The sequence below is a fragment of the Terrapene carolina genome, unplaced genomic scaffold (assembly GCF_002925995.2).
Source record: "Terrapene carolina triunguis isolate 2854851 unplaced genomic scaffold, T_m_triunguis-2.0 Scaffold88, whole genome shotgun sequence".
Taxonomy (NCBI): Eukaryota; Metazoa; Chordata; order Testudines; family Emydidae; genus Terrapene; species Terrapene triunguis.
This window is the reverse complement of record NW_020664439.1, coordinates 33,771,982-33,796,074: the sequence shown is the minus strand read 5'-3', so window position 1 is coordinate 33,796,074 and position 24,093 is coordinate 33,771,982. Positions and strand designations below refer to the sequence as shown.

The following is a 24,093-nucleotide window of genomic DNA, read 5'->3' as shown; positions in this document are numbered from 1 at the left end:
CAGCAAGACAGCACTCTTCACTGCTATACAAGGTGCCTGGGCTTGAGGCCCCTGTCCATGTCACACAGCAATAACCCTTTCCCCGAGCTGATTAAGAAGGGGCTCTGACATGCGCCTAGGCGTGTCCCAGTAAATGGTCAGATGCAAAATTATGACAAAGACACAGGGATTTAGGAGGTTGAGTGAAGAGGGACCAAAAAGGGATTTTTTTAGGGGAAAAAAAGAGTTGTTCAGAGTTCCAACTTAGATTCAGTGTTTTCCTGTCCTCAGACAGAATAGCTTTTCTTGATGGTAAATATGTTCTCTTGGGTGAGCAGACCTATTAGCAGTTGCCATCAATAATCTCCACAGGAGCTGCATTCATAAAGCAGAGTCTTAGGGTTTGTCAACATGGTGCGGGAAAGTGCTCTACAGGGGTGTGATTTGTAGAGCTCTCTAACTGCCTCATGTAGACCCTGCTGGCATGCTCTTTTCAGTACCTTTTAATGTGTGCCAGCAGGGTCTACATGGACCAGTTAGAGCACTCTACAAATCACACTCCTGTAGAGTGCTTCACTGCATCATGTAGACAAGTTCTTACATAAAATGTGGGCTGCATCCATGAAGCATTGTAGCGGGGCAGTCACCCCGCTCCGGCTCTGAAAGGGTTAAAAGCCAGCTCTAGGAGAAGGATGGGGCTGAGAGGCAGCCAATCAGGGCTTGCCAAGCCAGTATAAAAGAGGGCAGACCAGAAGGGGTAATCGGTCTCTCTCTTGCTTTGGAGAGACATGGACCTAGCTGCCTGAAGGAGCAAAGAATACCTTGGACAGAGCAGTGCTGGGGAAGGGGCAGACTGAGCTGGGGAGCTCAGGCCTGGTGACCTCCCAGGCTGAGGCCTGACAAGAAGGCCTAAGGAGGTACTAGGGTTGCAGGGAGAGGCCGCAGGTCCAAACTCCCTTGCCGATGATGAGTGGCCAATTCAGATTGCAGTTTGCCCCTGAGGGAAGGGGCTAGATGAGGACTAGCAGTGGGTCACTGAGGCGAGGTGGGCTTAGGGGATTGGGGTTCCCAAGGGAGGGGAGACCCAGCGTGTGGGGGCACTGCTGTGGGGCAGCACCCCACGGTAAGGGGCACCAGGGACCGGGAAGGACGCGGGGCCTGAAGTGCTTATAAGTGGTGAAGATCAGGAGGAAGCAGGCACTGGTAGGAAGACACAGGCCAGCAGGAGGCGCTCCGAGGCTGGAACTAAGCTAATTCCCAGACGACCAGCAGGAGGCGCCGTGGCGGGTGAGTGCTCGACCTGTTACAAGCAGACACAGAATTAGGAATGGGTGGGCTTGTGCCTTAAAGCACTGGATTGGGATTTGGAAAATCTGGGGTTTATTCTTGGTTCTGAGAGGTTTAATTCATGAAGGTATTCAGATACGATAATTATGAGGGGTGGAGTGGGGGATAACGTGCTCAGATAGATAAAGTGACAAAGTAGCCCAAAGAAGAGAGTCCTATGACACTGCAAAAGGAAAAATACCCGTTTTTTTTGTTTGTTTGTTTTTTTTGGTACAATATAATTCTCCTTTCACTTGCAGTGGTGTATATCTGGAGTAACTCTGGTGAAGTTGGCAGAGATATACCAGTGGTTTAAATGAAACTGGTTTAAATGAGAGGAGATTCAGGCCTGATAGCTCTGTAAGAATAGCCAAAATGTTCTAAACCTACTTGAATAGGCCTCTGTGAAACCTAAGCGCTGAAGAAAAAAAAATCTGAACTGAGTCTTACTTACTGTTTATATACTGCTGTGAGTAATGGATGTTTTCAGGTAAACTACTCCTGAGCCCAATTCATTTGCACAGAAATGTTTCCTGTCACTCAATATCTAACTAAGAATTCCACAGGTGATCTGAGTTAGACTTTTCAGAGAGGAAATATGTTTTGCCCACTTCATGAGATTGTAGATTTTGGCACAGCAGAACTTTATTTTATGAAATACAAGCAATAATACCGCCTGAAGATGAAACTGAGGATCAACCTGTTGACCCCTCTTCTGTGTGGAGGTGCTTCTCATGAACATGGAAGCAACACTGCTGTAATTTCCTGCCAAGATACAGTACGATAAATACGGAAGCAGCAGGCATTAGCAGAGTAACACCCAGGGAAGGTACAGCTGAGGCAGAGGAAGCTATTGTAATCACGTACTTCATTAGACCCAAATTAAACCACCTGCCTGACACAATGGAATAATTAGATCTCAAAAGCTCTATCTGACCAATCATTGCTTATTGAGATGTCCAGTATTACGGGTGACCTCACACTAGTGCTTCATTTGAAAGGATGTTGAGCCCAGCAGGACATGCTCAGTGATCGCACTACATGCTTTACAGGGATTAAAAGAACTTGTCTGCTATTGCTCTTCATTTGCCAATTACCAATATCGACACACACAAGAAGATACCACTTTAAATAAACTGTGCATAGCTACCATTTTCCCCAATGCAGAATATACACTGCACATACAAAATGCAAGACAGAGACAGAGAAGGATCAAGTACAAACATCTTGACAGCTCAGAGAGCCTTTATTTAGTGATTGCAACACAAAATCATTGGTTTTAGCTTCACATGAGATAAAGTTGCCTCTGAGTGTAATTTTTGCTTTTAAGGCAAAAAAGCATTTGTGGCCTTTGGGTCTTAATGTTCAGGGCAGATGGACTGGATTGCATGTGGATCCCCTTCCTGTCTGTAGCCGTGCTGTGCTAGGCAATAGCTTTACCTCAGGGGTATAATTTTTAGTGCAGGCTTCTTATTTATTTCCAGTTGCTCTGCTTTTGTGGCCTTCAAGACTGCTTAAAATGGATGGAGTTCATTTTGTGGAACATACACCTGCAAACTACCATTTATTTTCATAGCTGCCGTCACTGGGTTTCCTTTTGTGTGTGTTCAGCCTAAGAACAGCAATTTCTATTTCTCTCCAGACTATCAGTCACTGTCCTTTGAGCCTAATTTTGGGAACAAATGGAATGGTGCATCACCTAACATGCTTAAGATACATGGACTTTACTATGGGTATGGTCCAGCTGCAACCAACCATCATTTCTGTTTACCTCCAAGCTATCTGTCACTTTAAATCACATTTCTGGAACACAATTTGTAGAGGGTTGCAATTTGCTGAGTTGCCTTTAGTAAGTCTAATTGTGTATTTTATATCTATCTAAAAACATGCTTTAGAACTTTCTGAGAGTCTTGTGAGTGATATGGAAGCAAATTTCAACCAAATTAAATTTTGTTTGATAAATTATACTCTCAAATGCATTCACTCAATTATTAGTACTTCTGGCCACTCATATTCATCAAAATAATTTGTAGGAAACAATTACATAAAAATGAATATGAACACATTAGCCTTTACATTTATATTCTCCTCCCATCTGAATCCCCCAAAATAGTCTCTTGTTTGACTCTCTAGGTCAGCGGTTCTCAAACTGTGGGGACCACAAAATGAGTTGCAACCCCATTTTAATGGGGTTGCCATAGCCAGCATTAGACTTGCTGGGACCCAGGGCTGAAGCTGAAGCCCAAGCTCCACCCCCACTCAGGGCAGCGGGGCTTGGGCTGAGGCCCTCTCTCCCCTGACCCAGGGCATCAGGGCTCAGGCTGGGGCCCCCTCTCCCCCCCACCCAAGGCGGCAGGGCTCGGGCTCCGGTCCTCCCCCTGGGGTCATGTAACTTTGTTGTCAGAAGGGGGTCACGGCGCAATGAAGTTTGAAAACCCCTGCTCTAGGTTACCTACAATCTTGCCTTATTGCCTATTTCCAGTATTACATAGGTTTGTATTGTACATCAATTAATTTTTATACAAAAATTATAGGATTCAAACCTAGTTTCCACTAAAATCAATTGGAATATTGCTACTGTGGAAACAGGATGAGACTCCAGGTTTCTAATTCATATTAGACTTGCACAAATAGGTGGTGCTAGTAGATTCACCAATAGTTAAGATTGCAAGACACTTTCCATTATAAGACCCTGTTTTCAGTTGCTTATAACTTTGCCAAACTTTAACTGTTGAAGCTGAAATTTCCCATGTACAGGCAACCTTAACTCTGACTTTTCATAATTTTTGAATGCTTGACTTTGCAACCATAATAATGTTCTTCTAACTCCTTTTTGTGTGTGTGTGTGTGTAATACAATATAAATCTAAAAACAGTGGACTTTGATGGTACTATCTGGAATGTGGATGGGAAGACCTCTACTTGCTAAGTGCCCTTTTGATGGGCTTGGCATTATAGTTTAATGCAGATGAAACTTAAAATGATTTTTGGTATCAATTGTAAAATATTACCACATTGTTGAAGTGACCCCTTTGCCCACAGCAAAAGTCTGTACAAGTCTCAGAATTTTTCAGTAGAGGAAACCCAACTTCTTTTATTGAATGCAACAGTAATAGTAGCAAAAGGATGATGACTTTGGTTCTATATGTATCTTGAGCTGTTAGAATGGAGTTTGGAAACCCAACACTATTTACATCTCTTCATAGATGACATGCCTAGAAACCTTTGACTGACTTCCAATATTCCCATTCAGTTAGGGCTGCCAATTTAATCATATAAGTTAACCCATTTGATGATGTAAAGTAGGACCGCCTCACTCAACTAGTAGAACTGCTAAACTTGCCGCCTCACCACCCCCATATGTTGGGAAAAAATACTCTAAATTTCAAAGTTGTTTATGCTTTGCAGGAATCAAACAGGACCTAGATTTTGTTTTTTTTTTCTGGATGTTTTGTGAAACATTTTAATCATTGTTTAATTAAAACCATTATGGAAATTATTAACTAATGGTTTTGATGAATGAAAAATGTCAACCATTGCTGCAATGGTTTTGATAATGTTTTCAATAAAAATGTGCATTAAAAAGGTTGAGCAAAACAAAACATTTTGGAAGAGTTGCCAATTTTTTGTAAACTTTTTCATTTTTGAAAAATAAAAAGGTAATTTTGCAATATTGGAAAAAAATGTGGACCAGCTCCATTTTCCCCAGATCCTTTACTACTAAAGTCAATGGGAATTTTGCTGTTGACTTTATTGGAAGTAGGATCAGTCCCTAAATGAATAGTGTCATTGCAGCCAATGAAAATCCCATCCTACATGTGTCAATATGCTATACTCAGATCAAGACGGGCATTGTCATGGCATTTTTTCAAAAATGCCAAACCGCAAATACTTTGATATAAAAACACTAAGATCACCTGCTGAATGCCTAGCTCAAGTGGTTCATTTCTCCCCCTACCCCGTGAGAAAAATTACAGCTCTGTTCTTGACAGTGTCAGCAAATCAGTGTAGTATCACAGGATTTATTTCCTATTTTAAAGGAGTTCAGTGAAGTCCAATCAGATACCATCATGTGTGAGACAATTGGAAATGACAGTTGTAGATTGCCAAGTATCATTTTTTTTTTTATGTAGTGGGCTGTTAGAATTTATAACTGATGTTAACATAAAAATGTAATTGCTGGGATGGATACCTAGGAGAAAGCATGCATTTAATAGAGATCTTTAAGAACACAAGTTATATGCTTTTTTTATTAAATATGCATGGATGCTCTGCACTGCCATACTTCTAGGTATGTGCGCCATAAAGTTTGTGCCAATGATCCCTCCCAGATTATTATTTAAAAAAAATAAAAAGACATTTCTGTACCAGAGAATGACTGTCCCCGGCAGTTCCTAAGGTTTCCCAGCACATTAGCCACATTCTGAACATTAACATCAATAGGTGCTGAAACCCTTGTAGAGAGGAAGAATAGATAGCCTTGTGGTTAAGGCACTGAACTGGGACTCATAAAATCTGGGTTCTTTGCCATAAAAGTCCTGCATAACCTTGGATAAATAACAATCTCTGTGTGCCTCAGTTCCCCCTCCATAAAATAGGAGCTAACAATGCTTCCTTCCTCCCTCTCTTTAGACTGTAAGGCAGTGATTCCCAAGCTTTTTGCTGCCATGACCCTATTTTAATGAATTATTTCCTCCTGGGACCCCAGACAGTGTGGAGGATTCCATTTTGAATAGCAAAATGGCATGCTCCACAGTGTGACCTCGCATGCATCATACATGTGAGGTCATGCTATGAGGAGCAAAATGGTGTCCTCCACACAGTAGAGATTGCCGCCGCCCCATCTGCTGATGGTGTGAACCCATTTGGGGTTGCAACCCATAGTTTGGGAACCGCTGCTGTAAGTTCTTTTGTGCAAGGGCTGCCTCCTACTGTGTATTTTGTACAATGCTCAGCATGACATGGCCCTGATGTCAGGTAGGGTTTGTAGGCACTGCCACTATAAAATATATTAATAAAACGTCCTTTCCCAGGAATGCACATAGGCAGGATTTTATAGGTGCCATAAAGACAAGACTTTGAGGGCCAATGAGCCTGCTACACTTTTAAATAGACAATGCTGAATAAAAGTCTTTAACAGGATCAATATCATTGGTAACTTCCATAAAGGTAAGTAATTTACAGCAGGGGAAACATTCAGAAACTATGTGGTGTCATCTAACTATACAGCAGTTAGCAATATGACAAAGAACTTGTTTCATCTGGAGAGCTGAAACAGGCTCCTGTATGGACTATACTGCCAGAAGAAGTCAATGAAGCAACTAATGAGAAGAGGATATCAGAAGAGGCCCAAATCTGCAGAAATTTTACATCTGAAGGGTGAGATTCTGTGTTGTGCCTCTAAGGGGGGCAGCACAGAACTTGTAGTCCAGGGGAAGGAGGAGGCTAAGGTGGCTTTAAATCTTCCTGATCTGGGTGTGCTCCATCCCTTCCTGATCTGGGTGTGCTCTGCCCGCGCCGCTTCCTGCAGCTCCCATTGGCCTGAAGCGGCGAACCGCGGTCACTGGGAGCTGCGATCGGCCGAACCTGTGGACGCGGCAGGTAAACAAACCGGCCCGGCCCGCCAGGGGCTTTCCCTGAACAAGCGGCGGCCCTAGTTTGAGAACCACTGCCCTAGAGGTCTAAGTGACGGTAGCCTGCTCGATGGACTGCAAGGCTACCTGTAATGTCCTCAGTGCTGTGTGCTGCAGTCACACCTGGACACAACCGTCCCATCCCGATCCCCACCCCGGCACGCCTGTCTAGCTCTCAGCCTGGTTTCTGAAGGAGTCTTCGAGAGGCAGCCTTATAGCTGGCGTCCACAGTGCTTGCACCAGGGGAATCGCCACACAGCTGGCAGCAGCAAATTTATAGATCTATGATTTAGCCATGGTGGCCTGAAGAATGGACTTTAATCTCGAACAGTCCCTTGCAAGTCTTCTTCCTTTGGCAAGAGTCAGTATGGGAGAGTGACACAGACGGACACTTTCCTGAAATAGTCTGACTGAACTTTACTGAGTTAAGTTAAACCTTATTGAATTAGTTTTAATACCTTTAGGGTCCACTGTATTAAAAATGCAATTGGGTATGTGGCACACTTGCCAACTTTCACGCGGTAAATAAGCACCCCGACTTTCACAATAAGCCCAAAATCAAGCTAATCCCATTTCAAAACAAGGCCAAAACAAGCCAATCACTAAGAACCCCAACACTCTGTGACTAGATCCCCCGGCGTGCAGTCTGGGACTGTGATGGGCCCACTGTGCACCCCGACTCTTTCTCCCCCTTCCCCCTGCTTGCCGGGAGCCGATAAAAAAAGAAGCAGCAGCAACAAGCTACAAGCCCAAAAAGCTACAAGCCAAAAACTGGCCAACAAGTAACTCACAAGCCAATTAAGCCCAAAACAAGGCCAATTTCTGCATTTTTTTCGTGGGTTTGGCATGTCTGGTATGTAGTAGTGTGTGAATACGCCTTCTCTAGGAGACAGACTAATACAATCTAAGGAACTTCAATGGGCTTTCTGGAACAATACCCAGGAAGTGGATTTCCTAGGAGGTACCGGGGTAAGGGACATGCAAATGGCCCCCTTCGACTCACCCTTTTGAAGCTATTCCCTGGGGAGGAAAACCCATTGTCTACACCTCTTCCTGGCAACTCCAAATCAAAGATCCCTGAACTGTATCAAGGGTGGACTAAACATGTTATGAGTGTGCTTGTTCTGAACTGAAGCTGTGTTGTGCTTGTGATGGCAAAGGAAAGCCCTAGGGTGGGGTGTTGACGGAGTGCATGTAACAGTTGGGTGATGTCTAGTAAGCTTGTGTAGGTTCTTCTATTGTTTTTAATCTGTTTTCCATGTAGTGCTTTTACCTTAAGAATAAAGTAGGTTTGCATAGAAAGAGCTGTGTGGTAACTATAACTGTGGGCAGTCACACTGTTAACCATCTCTGAAGAGAAAGCAAGCAGGCATGTTTGGGCAGCCTGTCTCTGCTGGGATTAATACATTGAAGGCAGGGAATAGAGCAGCCTGGGAATGCCCTGGTCAGAAAGGAGAGAGATGTGGATCTCCACCCAAGAAAGGTAATGGCTGGAATGCAGGAAGCCTGAGAGTGGGTACCCTTGCTGGATCATTGAGGTGAGATATAGATGCAGTTGCTCTGAACTGACAGAGGGTTTAGGCTTCTTAAATCCCTCAAAATTGCATCTCCCAATCTCATTTGTGGTCGGCCTCATTCTCTACTTCCTTCAACTTAAGCTCTCTAAACCTTTAAAAGCGTACTTCTGCATGTTGGAGATCACTCCACAATTGCAGTCATCTTATTCTCAACTGCTGCAAGACTGCAACTTGCTGGGATCATCTAAGTATCTCCTTATTTGTGACAAAATCAAACTAACGGCTGTTAAAAATACACTAACTTTTGACACTGAAACCTGTTTAGTTTCCTCTCCTCCGATATTAATGGCCATGCTTCTGCTCCATATAACAGAGATATCATCACTACTGCATTGAACAGTCCTATCTTAGTTGTCATACAGCAGCCTGTCACCCAGACAGAGGTCTTGAAGATGCTGAAATGCCATTGATGCAAAACCGATCTGATGTGTGACTTCTTCAGCTATAGAACCTCCTGATGTCAACCAACTGCCCAGATAGATAAAACTATTCACCCATTCAATATCTCTAGCTTCAACCTGTAGGAGAAAAAGGACTCATGGCTGGAACTGGGGCTTTTAGGGCCCCTTCACAGTGCATTAGCCATTTTATGTGGCATAAAGGTGCCAGAGCAGGTGTTAAGATCTCACTTGAATTTCCTATTCAGTTAAATAAGAATTCTATGCAAGGACCAGCTACTGGACTTGGCCCATGCTTCTTAGCTTCTCACTCCTCCAACTGATGGAGGTTTCTTGAGAAAAATCATAGAATCATAGAAGATTAGGGTTGGAAGAGACCTCAGGAGGTCATCTAGTCCAACCCCTGGATCAAAGCAGGACCAACCCCAACTAAATCATCCCAGCCAGGGCTTTGTCAAGCCGGGCCTTAAAAACTTCTAAGGATGGAGATTCCACCACCTCCCTAGGTATCACATTCCAGTGCTTTACCACCATCCTAGTGAAATAGTTTTTCCTAATATCCAACCTAGACCTTCCCCACTGCAACTTGAGACCATTGCTCCTTGTTCTGTCATCTGCCATCACTGAGAATAGCCAAGCTCCATCCTCTTTGGAAGCCCCTTCAGGTAGTTAAAGGCTGCTATCAAATTCCCCCCTCACACTTCTCTTCTGCAGACTAAATAAGCCCAGTTCCCTCAGCCTCTCCACATAAGTCATGTGCCCTCTGCTGCACTCTCTCCAATTTGTCCGCATCCTTTCTGTACTGGGGGCCCCAAAACTGGAGGCAATACTCACCAGTGCCGAATAGAAGGGAATAATCACTTCCCTCGATCTGCTAGCAATGCTCCTACTAATGCAGCTCAATATGCCGTTAGCCTTCTTGGCAACAAGGGCACACTGTTGACTCATATCCAGTTTCTCGTCCACTGTAATCCCCAGGTCCTTTTCTGCAGAACTGCTGCTTAGCCAGTCAGTCCCCAGCCTGTAGCAGTGCATGAGATTCTTCCGTCCTAAGTGCAGGACTCTGCACTTGTCCTTTTGAACCTCATCAGATTTCTTTTGGCCCAATCCCTCCAATTTGTCTAGGTCACTCTGGACCCTATCCCTATGTTCCAGCTTATCTACCTTTCCCCACATCTTAGTGTCATCCATGAACTTGCCGAGGGTGCAATCCATCCCATCATCCAGATCATTAATGAAGATGTTGAACAAAACCAGCCCCAAGATTGACCCCTGAGGCATTCCACTTGATACCGGCTGCCAATTAGACATCGAGCCGTTGAGCCCGACGATATAGCCAGCTTTCTATCCACCTTATAGTCCATTCATCTAATCCATGCTTCTTTAACTTGCTGACAAGAATACTGTGGGAGACTGTATTAAAAGCTTTGCTAAAGTCAAGGAATATCACACCCACCGCTTTCCCCATATCCACAGAGCCAGTTATCTCATCATAGAAAGCAATCAGGTTGGTCAGGCATGACTTACCCTTGGTGAATCCATGTTAACTGTTCCTGATTACCTTCCTCTCCTTCAAGTGCTTCAAAATGGATTCCTTGAGGACCTGCTCCATGATTTTTCTGGGGACTGAGGTGAGGCTGACTGGTCTGTAGTTCCCCAATCCTTCTTACCTTTTTAAAAGAGGGGAACTATATTTGCCTTTTACTAATCATCCAGGACCTCCCCCAATTGCCACGAGTTTTCAAAGATAATGGCCAATGGTTCTGCAATCACATCAGCCAACTCCTTCAGCACTCTCGGATGCATTAGATCTGGACCCATGGACTTGTGCATGTCCAGCTTTTCTAAATAGTCCTTAACCTGTTCTTTCACCACTGAGGGCTGCTCACCTCCTCCCCATACTGGGATGCCCAGTACAGCAGTCTGGGAGCTGACCTTGTCTGTGAAGACCGAGGCAAAAAAAGCATTGAGTACTTCAGCTTTTTCCACATCATCTGTCACAAGTTTGCCTCTCCCATTCAGCAAGTGTCTCACACTTTCCCTGACCACCTTCTTGTTGCTAACATACCTGTAGAAACTCTTCTTGTTACCCTTCACATTCCTTGCTAGCTGCAAATCCAATTGTGCTTTGGCCTTCCTGATTACACCCCTGCATGCTCAAGCAATATTTTTATACGCCTACCTAGTCATCTATCCAAGTTTCCACTTCTTGTAAGCTTCCTTTTTGTGTTTAAGCTCATTGAAGATTTCACTCTTAAGCCAAGCTGGTCGCCTGCCTTATTTGCTATTCTTTCTGCACATCAGGATGGTTTATTCCTGCGCCCTCAATAAGCCTTCTTTAAAATACAGCCAGCTCTCCTGGACTCCTTTCCCCCTCATATTAGCCTCCCAGGGGATCCTGCCCATCAGTTACCTGAGGGAGTCAGTCTGCTTTTCTGAAGTCCAGGGTCTGTATTCTGCTGCTCTCCTTTCTTCCTTTTGTCAGGATCCTGAACTCGACCATCTCATGGTCACTGCTGTCTAGGTTGCCACCCACTTCTACTTCCCCTACCAATTCTTCCCTGTTTGTGAGCAGCAGATCAAGTGGAGCATGGCCCTTAGCTGGTTCCTCCAGCACTTACACCAGGAAGTTGTCCCCAACACTCTCCAAAAACTTCCTGGATTGTCTGTGAACTTCTGTATTGCTCTCCCAGCAGATGTCAGGGTGATTGAAGTTCCCCATGAGAACCAGGGCCTGTGATCTGGAAACTTCTGTTAAGTCAAGTTAAGGAAAATGGTGTTTTCCTGCAATTACATTCTTCTTCAAGTGCTTGCTTGTGTCCATTCCACTCCACAGACAGGGAGGAACATCAGGAGGCCATTTGCCTGTTGGACTTCTGTGTGAAACACTCCATCCACCTTGAAGCTTCCCACTTCCTGGGAGCCCAGAACACTCTGGTAGATTACCTCAGCAGGTCTTTCTCTTCTCACCACAAGTGGTCCCGTCATCCAGAAGTGACCAGATCATCTTCCAGAGGTGGGGGTTTCCCCATGTAGACCTGTTCGCAACCAAGCAGAACAGGAAATGTCAGCAGTTTTGCTTTCTACGCGGTCACAGCCCAGGCTCTCTCTCAGATGCCTTCTTACTACCATGGACAGAGCTCCTGTTCTATGTGTTTCTGCCCATTCTTCTGGTGCACAAGGTCCTTCTGAAAGTCAAGCAGGACAAAGCCAGGGTTATCCTTATAGCCCTTGCATGGCTGCGACAATGATGGTTCAGCATTCTGCTGGATCTGTCAGTAGAAACCCTGCTGCTGCTTTCACCCATCCTGGACCTGGCTTCGCAACATCATGGCTGTTTATCCCACCCAAACCTCAGGGCTGTCCCCCTGACCATATTGAAGCTCTATGGTTGAACTCGGTGGAGCAGACATGTTCAGAACAAATCTGCCAGACCTTGCTAGGTAGTAGGAAACCGTCCACTAGAGCAACTTACATAGCCAGATGGAAGCGTTTTTCTGTGTGGTCTTCGCAACGAGGCCTCTCACCAACTTGGTCACCCCTCCAGCTGGTGCTGGAATACCTGCTCCATCTGAAACAACAGGGCCTAGCCATTTCATCGATCAAGGTGCATCTGGCGGCAATCTCAGCCTTCCACCCTTCGGTAGAAGGTAGGTCAGTCTTCTCACATGAAATGTCCATTTGCTTTCTCAAGGGATTAGAGAGACTTTGCCCTCAAATTTGCAAACCTATCCCACCTTGGGATCTAAACCTGGTCCTCTCAAGATTCATGGGCCCTCCCTTTGAGCCAGTGGCATCGTGCCCTCTGTTATATCTCTCCTGGAAGGTCGGCTGCCTAGTAGCGATTACTTCAGCCAGGAGGGTCTCAGAAATCAGGGCCCTTATGTCAGATCCTCCCATATACAGTGTTCTTTAAGGACAAGGTTCAACGCCCCCCCCCCCCCCCCCCCGCATTCCTCTCAAAGTTGGTCTTGCAGTTTCATGGTAATCAGGCTATTTTCTACCCATTTTCTTCCCAAAACTGCATGAGGAGCAGTGTCTCCACATGCTGTATATTAGACACACCCTGGTCTTCCACACTGAGAGAACCAAGCTGGTCCATAAATCAACATAGCTCTTTGTGGCAGTAGCAGACAGGATGAAAGGCCTACCGGTTTCAGCCCAGAGAATTTCATCCTGGATCACTTTCTGCATTTGTATGTGCTATGAGAAGGCGGTGTCCCACCTCTTTCCATCTTGAAAGCCCATTCGATGAGAGCTCAGGCTTCATCAGTGGTGTTTCTGGCCCAGGTCCCTATCCAAGACATCTGCAGAGCAGTGACCTGGTCATTGGTACATACTGTCTCATCCCACTACGCTATTACCCAGCAGGCTGGTGATGATGCCAAGTTTGGTAGAGCAGTGTTTCAATCCACATGTCCACGAACTCTGAGCCCACCTCCTCGGGTACCTCTTGGGAGTCATGGAATGGACATGAGCAAGCACTGGAAGAAGAAAAAATGGTTACTATCTTTTCTGTAACTGTTGTTCTTTGAGATGTGTTGCTCATGTCCATTCCACGACCTACCCTCCTGCCCCTCTGTCAGAGTTAGCCGGCAAGAAGGAACTGAGAGGGTGCAGGGCTGGCTGGGACCCTTATACCAGTGCATCCACGCGCAGCACCATGGCACTAGAGCCGGCCTGATGGATACCACTGAGGGAGAAATCTCTGGCCATGGTGCATGCGCACCTAACATGGAATGGACATGAGAAACACATCTCGAAGAACAACAGTTACGGAAAAGATAGTAACCATTTTTTCCTCTCTCATCTCTCTTTTTCTAACCGTTCATATTCTTTAAGAATATGATGTGAGCTCCCAAAGTTTAAATGAAAAAAAAAATGTATCTGTTTCTGTGCTCTGTTAGTTGTAAAATATATAGAAAATTATTATTTTTATATTATAGTAGCACCTAGAGGTCCCAACGAAGATTGTGGTCCCATTGTGCTAAGTGGTGTACAAATACAGTGAGACAATTCTTGTTTCAGACAGTTTACAGTATAAATAGACAAGATAGACAGAGGGTGGGAGGGGGAAGGGCAAAGGTACTTATCTAAGGTCACTGGCAGAGAGGGAAAGAGAACACTGGATTGAGCCTCAAGAAACCTAGGTTCAATCTACTAGACTATACCACCTCTTACTAGGCCAACCTGCTTCTCTTTAAGAAAAAAAACACACCATTTGATTTCGTGAATACTTCAAAGCATGGGCAGCGGGTCGCACAGGCAGGGGGAGGAATTGCCTCCCCAAACAGCCAGGCGTGACCCCGCTCTCTGTGTGCGGCTGTGGCTCCAGTCCTCCTCCCGGCTCTGAGTCTAGTCCCCCAGTGCGCTGGGGTCACCTGCCTACCTGTACTCTGGAGCTGGGGAGGCTGGGGCCACGCACTGCCTGCCTTTCTGGCGCTCCTTTGGAGCTTGGGGGCTAGCTGCGGGAGTGGGCCGGTGGCCACGGTGGGGGTGAGGCAGCGGTGGCTCTGGGCTCCGGTGGGGAGGGGCTTGGCTCCAGCGGGTCTTTGGGCGTAAGGGCCGGGGTTGGGGGCTAGCCTCCCTCAGCCGGCGGTTCACGCGCTGTCCATGCTTCAAAGACTGTGTTACTCTAGACTCTTAGACAGAAAACCATCCAGAAAATGATATAATTGAAACTTTAATAACTAGTAAAACCACTGATGTGGGAAGGAAAAAAACAAACCCCTCCAACCTTCCATCAACCTGCAGTCTAGTTACATGCTGTCTGCCTCCTTACAATCTTTCATTAGCATAGCATGTTCAGTGGATGGTGGAAATAGTGGAGGAGTAAGATAAACTGGTGCATCTGTGCTGGAACAACATATCAATCTACTTGAGAGGCTGTTCACAGTAGCTGGCAGTGATTCTGCTGTACATATTCATTTAAAAATATATTTAGTAATTGAGTCAAATTGACCAGAGAAGCACAGAATCAAAAGATGGGGACAATAAAAGGAAGGTATAGCAATAGAGGGAGTACAGAAGAATCCTTCTCACTGGGGTACCTGAATAGACAATTTATCCTGATTAAGGCTCTGATTCTGGAAATACTTAAGCTCATGTAACTGTTCATGTGCTTAAAATTGAGCATGTGCCTATGAGTTTGCAGGATCAGGGCCTAAGAGGTGTGCCTATTAAAAATGAAAATCTTGAAATAAAAGACTCCAGTGAATCTTTTTTTCAAAAAATCTTTATATGCAATACTCTTTAAATAAAGTGTGTGTAGCTCTCTCTCTGTATTGCACCTTTAAATTTCTAAGCTATGTGTGATTCTCTGCGGGGATGGCTGATACTCTGAGAGTCCCATGCTAAAAAAGGAGCAAACTCTTTCTCATGTCACATTTTAACATCTCAGTGAATTGAGACCAAATTGGGTAAATGCAAAACATATCCCTGGAGATGGCTGTCTCATTTACATGGCAATGTCTTGATGCTAAACACATCACAGTGGGAAAATGTTAAATTAGCTCCTGTATTAATATTACATTAAGATGTAAATATATGATGCTGGGAAATGCAAGGTTGGGAATGGGTATAGAACTTTTGATTTCTAAGCTGCTACTATCAATTCTCCCCAGGTTGAAAGTGTAACCATCTGAGGGATGTTAGGTATCCCAATGAGATTCTCAAAGTGTGTGCACGCATGGGGGGAGAGGGCGGGCTCAGCCCTGTTTCTGATGCACAACTGTTCACCACATCACCATTGCAAACCTACACCTTCGTGGTCAGTGTCAGCAAAGGTTCTAGCCAAGTGGATGGGTATGGAGACAGACATATTTGCTTATCCTGAGAGCTTGTCCCCAAGGTCAGGTTTTAGGGAAGTTGGCAGGGCATTTGCAGGGTAAAGGTTGGTACCTCATTCCCTGTAGCTCACACCTTCTGGGGATACATGACTGCAGACTCCAACTCTTTCATTTTGCAATTTGGCAGTTGGCCCGAGTTTTAGGTGCTGGTCATCTGCAACTCCTACTGACCTCACTGTGGGCACCACGCAGCACTTTTGAAAATCAGTCCACAAAAGTGGAGATCTCTGTTCTCCTACATAAAAGTGAAATAAAAGTTCCTGTGTAAATAGAAGATAATTTGCATTCTAGTACAGTGTGTCATTACTGTGAGACATGGAAAAACAAGATAGATAACAAAGCAATGTTAATGGGATGCAAATAGGAGAAATAATTAAACCTGATTTTCCACAAAGTTATCGTGAATTTACTTTTTTTTTCCATTTTTTTACTTAATATAAAAACTGTCGTGTCAGCCTCTGCTAGATTTTTCAGTAACTAATTGCAATAGTGAGCTTGCATGAGGCATTGCGTTCATAGCCTTTTTAAAAAAAAAATGTAAGTACACTTAATTTGATGGCATGAGAAAATTAATGGAATCAGAAAAAATATGCAGAGTTGACTGAATGGCTCAGGAAATTAGTAATAAGATGCAGAGCTTTCCAGCCAAGTTCACCAGGTCAAATCTAGCCCAGTGACTAAAAATCACTACCATCTGACAGCTATTCAATAGTCCATATGAGAAGAGTTTTTGGTCATAGGTGTCCACAGTTTAAAATGCACCATTGCAACTTTGTTAGCAGTCTCAGCAGAATTTTTTATTGGGGGGGGGGGGCGATGGTTAATATTCACCCCTGTGCAGAGAGCCACAAGGGTTAAGTGGTGCATGGGGCCTTGTTTGGTCCTCTGCACAAAGGAAAATTTTAGCCTGGCTGTCTAGAGAACTTTGACTCCAGGGCTGTCAATCTGGTGTGTTATACAGATATTTCATTGTTAAAATATCTACATGGCCCTCTTGTGAAGGGACAGACTCCTTTGATCAGGTTTTGTAAAATAGTTCATTATTACAGACTGACTGTGCCTTTAGATACCACGAGTAAGATTACTACTTGCTGTGTGGCAAATCCATGTTTATGTTTACTAGCAGGGGCGCACCAGTGCAACTACTGTTGTCTTGCTCTGTCCTTTTTGAAGTCTCCAGGTTTAAACAGAAGAGTGGTCATGACTAGAGAAGAGTTCACAGAGCAGATTTGTGCAGTGATCAGACCAAGTACTAAAGAAGAATTTGGTGAGATGTTTGATAAGATAGATGTGACCCGAGATGGTATCATTGACTGGGACAAAGTGACCTCTTTCATGCTCTTAGACCTTAATGAGAAGGATGAACGAACGAGATCATCAGTCATCCCTCAGTGGAAGAATCTCCGACTTCTTTCGCCCATCCACAAAGATATTATTCAAAATGTAACTTTTTTGAAAGGCTCCAGCTGTTACCTGACTGTAAGTAGAAATGGATTGCTGGGAGTCTGGGGAGAAAACTTAAAGCTACAGAGAACTCTGCAGATTACTACAGAAGCTGTCAAACTGAAAGATCTGTGGGTAACAACGCTGGTCTCGCTAGCAAATGTAAACAAGGTATAAACCCCCTTTTTTAAAAAGTCTGTTAGAACTTGTAAAATATCAGATTGATAACCACTGAAGTTCTCTGGTTATTCACCAGGCTGGTACAGCATGAGGAATGATGATGAGTATTGCACTTTTGCCAGGTGGTGAATGTCAGCCAAAAGTGCTGGGTTCAAAGTCTGTAGAATCCCTCTTGGCAAATAAGTAAACTTGCTCAAGCCAGCACCCAGAAACCTGGGGAAACTAAATTCACCTCCCTGGGTGCCCTTAACAGGCAGAACTTCCACACACTCAAACACTTGGACTGTGCAGAAACAAGGAAATCTTTATTAAGGGAAAGGCAACAGTCATAAGCTTGGGAAAACATAGCAACAAAAAAGATATGTAGATAAGGAGTAAAATAGCCACCCCTTCCAGTAGCTTGGCAGTATCTCTGGGTAACTCCCTTGCCACCCAGCTTACACAGTTAAATAAGGAAGTTCCACTCCTGTCATTAGGGCTTGGGGTATCTTCTGTGACCTTCAGAGAGTCAGACATCCCCTCTTTTAAATCTTATTCCAGTCCCATTCACTCTTATGGCCCATCCCAAAACTGCCATCCTTTAGGTCAAGGAGAGTTTGAAAGGACTCCCTCTATAGGGCCTTAGATCAGCCAGAAGGGGCACTGTTCAAAAACACTAGTATTCTCTCCCCATGTCTACACCTTGCTGAGAGTTGAACGTGCTTCCTTATTGCTTTCAACCCATGTTATCGCAAAAACTGAGACACCATAACTGAGTCCTGGTCTACACTACAGACTTACGTTGGTGTAACTACGTCGTTCAGGCGTATGGAAAATCCACACTCCTGAGCAGTGACACTGACCAAACTCCTGGTGTAGACAGAGCTTTGTCGATGGGAGGGCTTCTCCCCTCAACACAGCAACTGCCTCTCGGGAAGGTGGAGTACCTAAGCTAATGGGAGAAGTTCTCCCGTCGGCATAGATAGCGTCTTGGCTAAGCGCTGTGGTGGTGCAGCTGAACTGGTGCAGCTATGTTGCTGCAGCGCTGTAAGTATAAACAAGCCCTATATCCCATAACACTAACAATGGACTAGCCACATACTTTATATTAAATGAAGCCCCATATGGTTACTTTATCTCAGAATGATATCCCCTAATAAAGCTAAGCAACATTTATGAAGTCAGGTGTTAAGGGGATAGCCGCTCCAATGCTCAGATACAGGTAGGATCTGTAAAAGATTGAAAGTCAGTCACTGGATTTGCATGCGGTACATTCAGATGTGTTTTAACTAGTTACCGTATCTTGGCTAGGGCTGGATGAACAATTTACACGCTTCAGGGAAATTGTAACCTTTTGTTCAGTTCCTAAATTGTTAGAACACATTGCAACTTTCTCCCTTTTAATCTTTAGTCAAAATGATACATTAGATCATATTTGCAAATAAACCTTGGTTCATAGTTCATTTGCTCAGTTTGTTGCAAGTATTTGATATTAAAAAAATTGAAGCTGTTTTGATTGGGCACACAGGTCACTGGGAGGGGGCAGATCCCCTGCTACATTCGGCTCTCAGGGGTACAGCATAATGTGGAACTCTCTCAGGGAGCCAGTTACGGCTCCCTGATTCTCTGCCTGGGTCCAAGCACAAGTTAGCGCAGGGATATAGGGACCTTATGCTGGCTGGGAATAGTCTGAACACACAGTTTTACTGAGAGGAAGTTTCCAGCCTTTTGAATCTTCCCTAGTACATTTTTGCTGCCTGCCCTGGCTGGATGAGAGTAACTTTTAGCATCAGGTTTGCATAATCTTAATACTTGCCATTTTGAATTTAAAGTTCACTTTTGGAATGAACATTCCTGCCAGCCAATGTGATTGCTAGAATACAGAAAGGGAACCTAAAGGAGTTTTAAATGTAGGCTGTATTATTCCAGAACATAATGGGAGATTTTTTGTTGCAAATTTGTCTTGCTATTAAAGATTATATATAATCTGTTCTATGTTAAAGGATATTTTAAATGCTTAATCTAGCAATGTTGTTCTCCCCTCCCCCCATCTCCTTTCTCCAGATAGCTATTGCTTTTACGAGTAAAGAGATCTGCTTTTATGATCTGAATTCCAAGCAAGGGTTGTCTTGTCAGTACAGGCTGCATGGTCTCCGGGGAACAGTGATATGTATGGACTATTGGTATAACCCTCATGATGGAAATGAAGCTATTCTAACATTGGGGGATGTCTCTGGACAGGCAAGTATGGTATAAACAAGACTAAAAGGTTGGCACAGAGAGTTCCCTATTTCTCAGCAGATAACATTCATTAGTGGCTGAATCATATAATTGTATCATCATTATACTTTGTTGGATAGTTATGGAATTTTCACCCTGGATTTGTTTGAGTAGTAACAGCAATCTAACAATGTAGCGACTGATAAAGTCAGAAAGCCGGCCCATTCTTGAATAAAACACTAAAGTGACTGACAATATTAAAAAAAAAATCCAAGTAGCACACACTGATACTATGCATAGTATTACATATGAAAAGGCAGAATACAGATTATTGCTATGTTATAAAATCTTAGTGGTCACAGATAGAAAGGACCTCTCAGGGAATTTAGGCCACCTCCTGCCAGTGTAGAATTATGCCCTACAGTGCCTTTTCTACTATTTTGTCCAGCAATGTGATTCCTACCTTCTAGCTTGAAAGATTGAAGCCACAGCTTCACTATTAAGGAGCTTCTCCTACTATTCAAAATAAATTGTCTCAGTTGCATCCCATTACTCAGTCATACACCTTGTACTGCACTAAACAGTCTGTTTCCAGACAATGTGCTTACTCCTGTCAATTACTTTTAGATTTGTCACCCCCTTATTTGTCACATAGCCAAACTATACACATTTAGCTCTTTTAATCTCTGCTCAAAAGCAAATCCCTGCAGCCTCGTTAAAGAAGATAGCCATAGCAATAATACTGAAACGCAAATATCTGCAAGTTATGAATTTGTAATAAGGTGGAGAGTTTGTGCTGTATTCCATTTAGCTACCTTGCTGTCAGCAGTGATGGACACCACCTTGTACAAAACCCCAGTTTGAGCAGCCTTAGTTAGTCCTTGACTTAGTCAACAGTGGCTTAAATCAAATCAACTGGGGGGAAAAAAGGCACAGTCCATAAACATAATATAAAGAAGTCAAAAAGCACTTTATCCTTAGGGCTTCTACTTCTATCTTTCTCCCTTGTACTTCCAAAGGTTTTTAAGTCTTTCAGAGGCAGGCTAATGCTACTGTTCTGGCAGAAAGTTGTTATCCTGTGACATCCCAAGTTCATCTACCACCCACCCTACCCCTCGCCTGGCCTTTATACTTGGGTTTGCCCTTATTAACTACAGCCAGTGGGGGCGTGTTTCTCCATAATTGACATTTCTCCCAGATGAGCTGGCCTGGGGCAGTATTTGCTGTCTGCAGGCAGAGAATGTTCTTAATCTCTTCCTGCCTGTGTTTGGTATGGAGTCTGTAGGTCACCCCCCCCGCCCTTTTTGTTGTTGTTGTTAAATAAAAGTTCTTTCTTTCTCAGGTTCAAGCCATTTCCTTTACCACTGCTCTGATCTCTTTGTTTGAACGACCTGCTAGCTCCCCTGAAGGTGAAGAAGCAACAGTGACCATTAGTTGGCAGGAGCTGGTCTCTGGGTATCACAAATGCTGTTATACGTTAAAGCACAAACTTCATTATAAAGACTGGGTCAAGCAAGGTACTGAATCTGAAAGCTTAAAAAAATCCCATGCTATATGCCGTAATTATATTCATTACTAAAAGCTGGTGGTCCACGTGCGTTTAGAAGCTATTGCTAATTGCATGTCTAGGGAAACTGGTACTGTATCTATAGTAATGAGTATCACTAATGCTGGGAGAATTATTTTTCCTTTGAAGGCTTGCTGCTGTACACAGTTAATCTTTGCACCTGAACTCTCATGCTGATCAGAGGGAAGCAGTTGTGGTTGTCAGTATCTGTGTGACTGCAGCCTGGTTCTCTTCATAATAACTATTCTTTTCAGGTCAAGAGGTTTGTGATGGTGTACACAGGCCTTTTGGTGCCCCTTGGAAAGGATCCTGAAGCCCGGCCCCAGTAGTGTCTCTGGCCAGGCCCTGCAAAACAGTAAACAGCCTGGGGCACCGGGGGTTAATTTCTGGGCAGGTTCAGAGACAGCTCAGGGAGGTATTACCAGCTAATTAGGTACAGCTGAGGCCATTTTGGCTAAGCACCTTAAAAGACATAGATAATGACATACAGGGAACCAAAAGCCAGGATAGGGAGTTCTGTCTGAAACATAGGAGCTGCCTTGTATGGTTTATGCATTTTGCATATTTTGAGTTTATGTGGAAAACTACCTGTATTGTTTGGTTAAAGACTTTTGTCAACTTGGGGTGCAGTGTGATCCTGGTCCCACTGAAGTCTGTGTCAATGCTCCCATTGACTTTAATGGAGCTAGTATATCATGTTTGTTGTCAGTTGGGGATAAACTAGAACACCCCAACTCAGAGAACATGATGTGTGCTCAAACCTGTGAATTTCTTCTTTTAAAAGTCTGCCTTAGTCCTATTACAGCTTGGTGCTCGGGGTAGGATATTGGACACCCTCTGGACAAGAGAGAGGTATCATCAAATAACTAGTACAATTGCAGCAGATAGTGCAACAGCGTTAGTGGCTCTAGGAGCTGCTGCTGTAGAGGTTCATCACCCTGCCCCAATAGGGCTCTGGAAGATTCCTGACCAGTAGGGTCTGTAGGTGACAGTATTGGGCTGAATCGGGGTATCCTCTGCGACTCACTGGTACAATTCTGGTCAGACCTGTTCCTCCTGAGCAGGGCCGGCTCCAGGTACCAGCTTACCAAGCAGGTGCTTGGGGCGGCCACTTCGGAGAGGGGCGGCACGTCCAGCTGTTCGGCGGCAATTCGGCGGACGGTCCCTCACTCCTGCTCGGAGCGAAGGACCTCCTGCTGAATTGCCGCCGCAGATCGCGATCGCGGCTTTTTTTTAGTTTGTTTGTTTGGCTGCTTGGGGCGGCCAAAACCCTGGAACCGGCCCTGCTCCTGAGTCCCTACCACAGCTGGGAGCCTGAAGGATGGATTGGGCCTCTTAGTAGTTCCAGCTCAAGCCTCACTCAGTTGGAGACCTATTGGACTCCACTGCACTGGAACAACAAGATGGACATTCTGACAATGAATGCGCAAATCTGGGTTCACCGGCATATCTCTGGTTCTATGGAAGAAGTAGCTTGTATAATAGAACACTATGTCCCAGCCAGTTGGCTTAACAGGCCCCTTCTCAGGTTTGACACCAATCCCACAAGAAGAGACCAAGCACCTGGTAATCTGAGGAATCACTGGAGTTGTCAGGGGCATGGACTCCAACAGAGGCCTCCAGGTGGGTGGCTGGAATCTTCACCTAGATACTCCCAAGGAATCGCTGGCTATGTTTTCTCTAGGGGATCAGACCATGGGGTGAAAGGGCATCTGACTCAGTAATTTATTTTTGGTGTGTGGAACCAGGGCAGATTAGCTGGGGTTTCAACTCCTAGAAATAATAAAAATCAGGCCAAAGATCCTTGCAAATATACCTGCGCACTTCTCCTTCTCCTTGTGAGATTTTGGTTACAAGGATTCCCTGCTGCTTTCTGTAGATCAAACAGCTGAATGTTTGTTTGTATTCATGCACACCAGGCAGGGCCGGCTCCAGCATTTCTGCCACCCCAAGCAAAAAAAAAAAAAAAAAAAGCCGCGAGTGCGATCGGCAGCGGCAATTGGGAAAAAAAAAAAAAAGCCGCGATCGGCGGCGGCGGCAGTTCAGCGGCAGGTCCTTCGCTCCTAGAGGGAGTGAGGGACCTGCCGCCCCCGAATTGCCGCAGGTGCCGCCCCTCTCCCTTGGCCGCCCCAAGTACCTGCTTGTTAAGCTGGTGCCTGGAGCCGGCCCTGACACCAGGCCTCTGGACAGTGGTGTTCATTCCTGAGCAGCTATATGGACCGACTGTGCAAACCCAGGGAGGTGCATGGGAGCTGCACCTGTCTGTGTGCCTGTGCAGGAGCTGAAAGGATGGAGGGAGTGGGCAGCTCCTTTGCACTTTTCTCCTAGGGACTCTCCCATGGATCAGTTAGAATCTGGCTGTGAGTAATAAAGCACGGTCATGGTGTCTGGCTCTGGTACCTACCCTAAGAAAAGCCAGCATTTTCATAACTTCAAATCAGCTCAGTCATTTCATGTTAACATGCAAGCATTTCAAAGTGTGTCTTTAAAAATCTAGTAGCCCACAACACTGTTTACCCCAGATGACCCTGTTAGCTGCTGGGACTAGTAGGGGCATGCTATGTTCTCTGTGTTTTACTACAGCTCAGTGCTGGTAGGAACACATGCTCTCTTGTAGAGCCTTCCCTTTGCTTCCCCTGAATTCAAGGGTGGGGAACAGTTGCAGTCTCTGCACTGAGCAGGTACACTGCTTACTCCAGGCACTCCAGGGTTGGACATCACTCTAATGGAGCAGGGATCAGGCAGACCCTATTGCCCCACCACTCCTACAACTAGCCATATGGAGTGGGCTGAGGTGTGTGGGGGGGAGTGGGCTGAGGTGGGGGGGGGGGGGAAGCAGGCTGTGCAATGTGCAATCTCCCTCTCTGTAGGGCAGACAGTTAGGAACTGTGCCTCCCCCAGGTGCAATGCCTTCCTGAGCATCCCCTGGGCAGGTGTGGCTCTG

General features: G+C 44.9%; 1 protein-coding gene across 1 annotated transcript in view; it reads left to right on the top strand.

Annotated features, from left to right (window-relative positions):
- WDR49 (WD repeat domain 49) overlaps positions 1 to 24,093 on the top strand; it is a 68,800-nt gene that overhangs the window by 1,777 nt on the left and 42,930 nt on the right. The window contains exons 2-4 of the mRNA XM_024195593.1: positions 16,934 to 17,374; positions 19,427 to 19,603; positions 20,925 to 21,099. Of these exons, the coding sequence (XP_024051361.1) occupies positions 16,934 to 17,374; positions 19,427 to 19,603; positions 20,925 to 21,099 (793 nt within the window). The remainder of the gene's footprint in view (positions 1 to 16,933; positions 17,375 to 19,426; positions 19,604 to 20,924; positions 21,100 to 24,093) is intronic.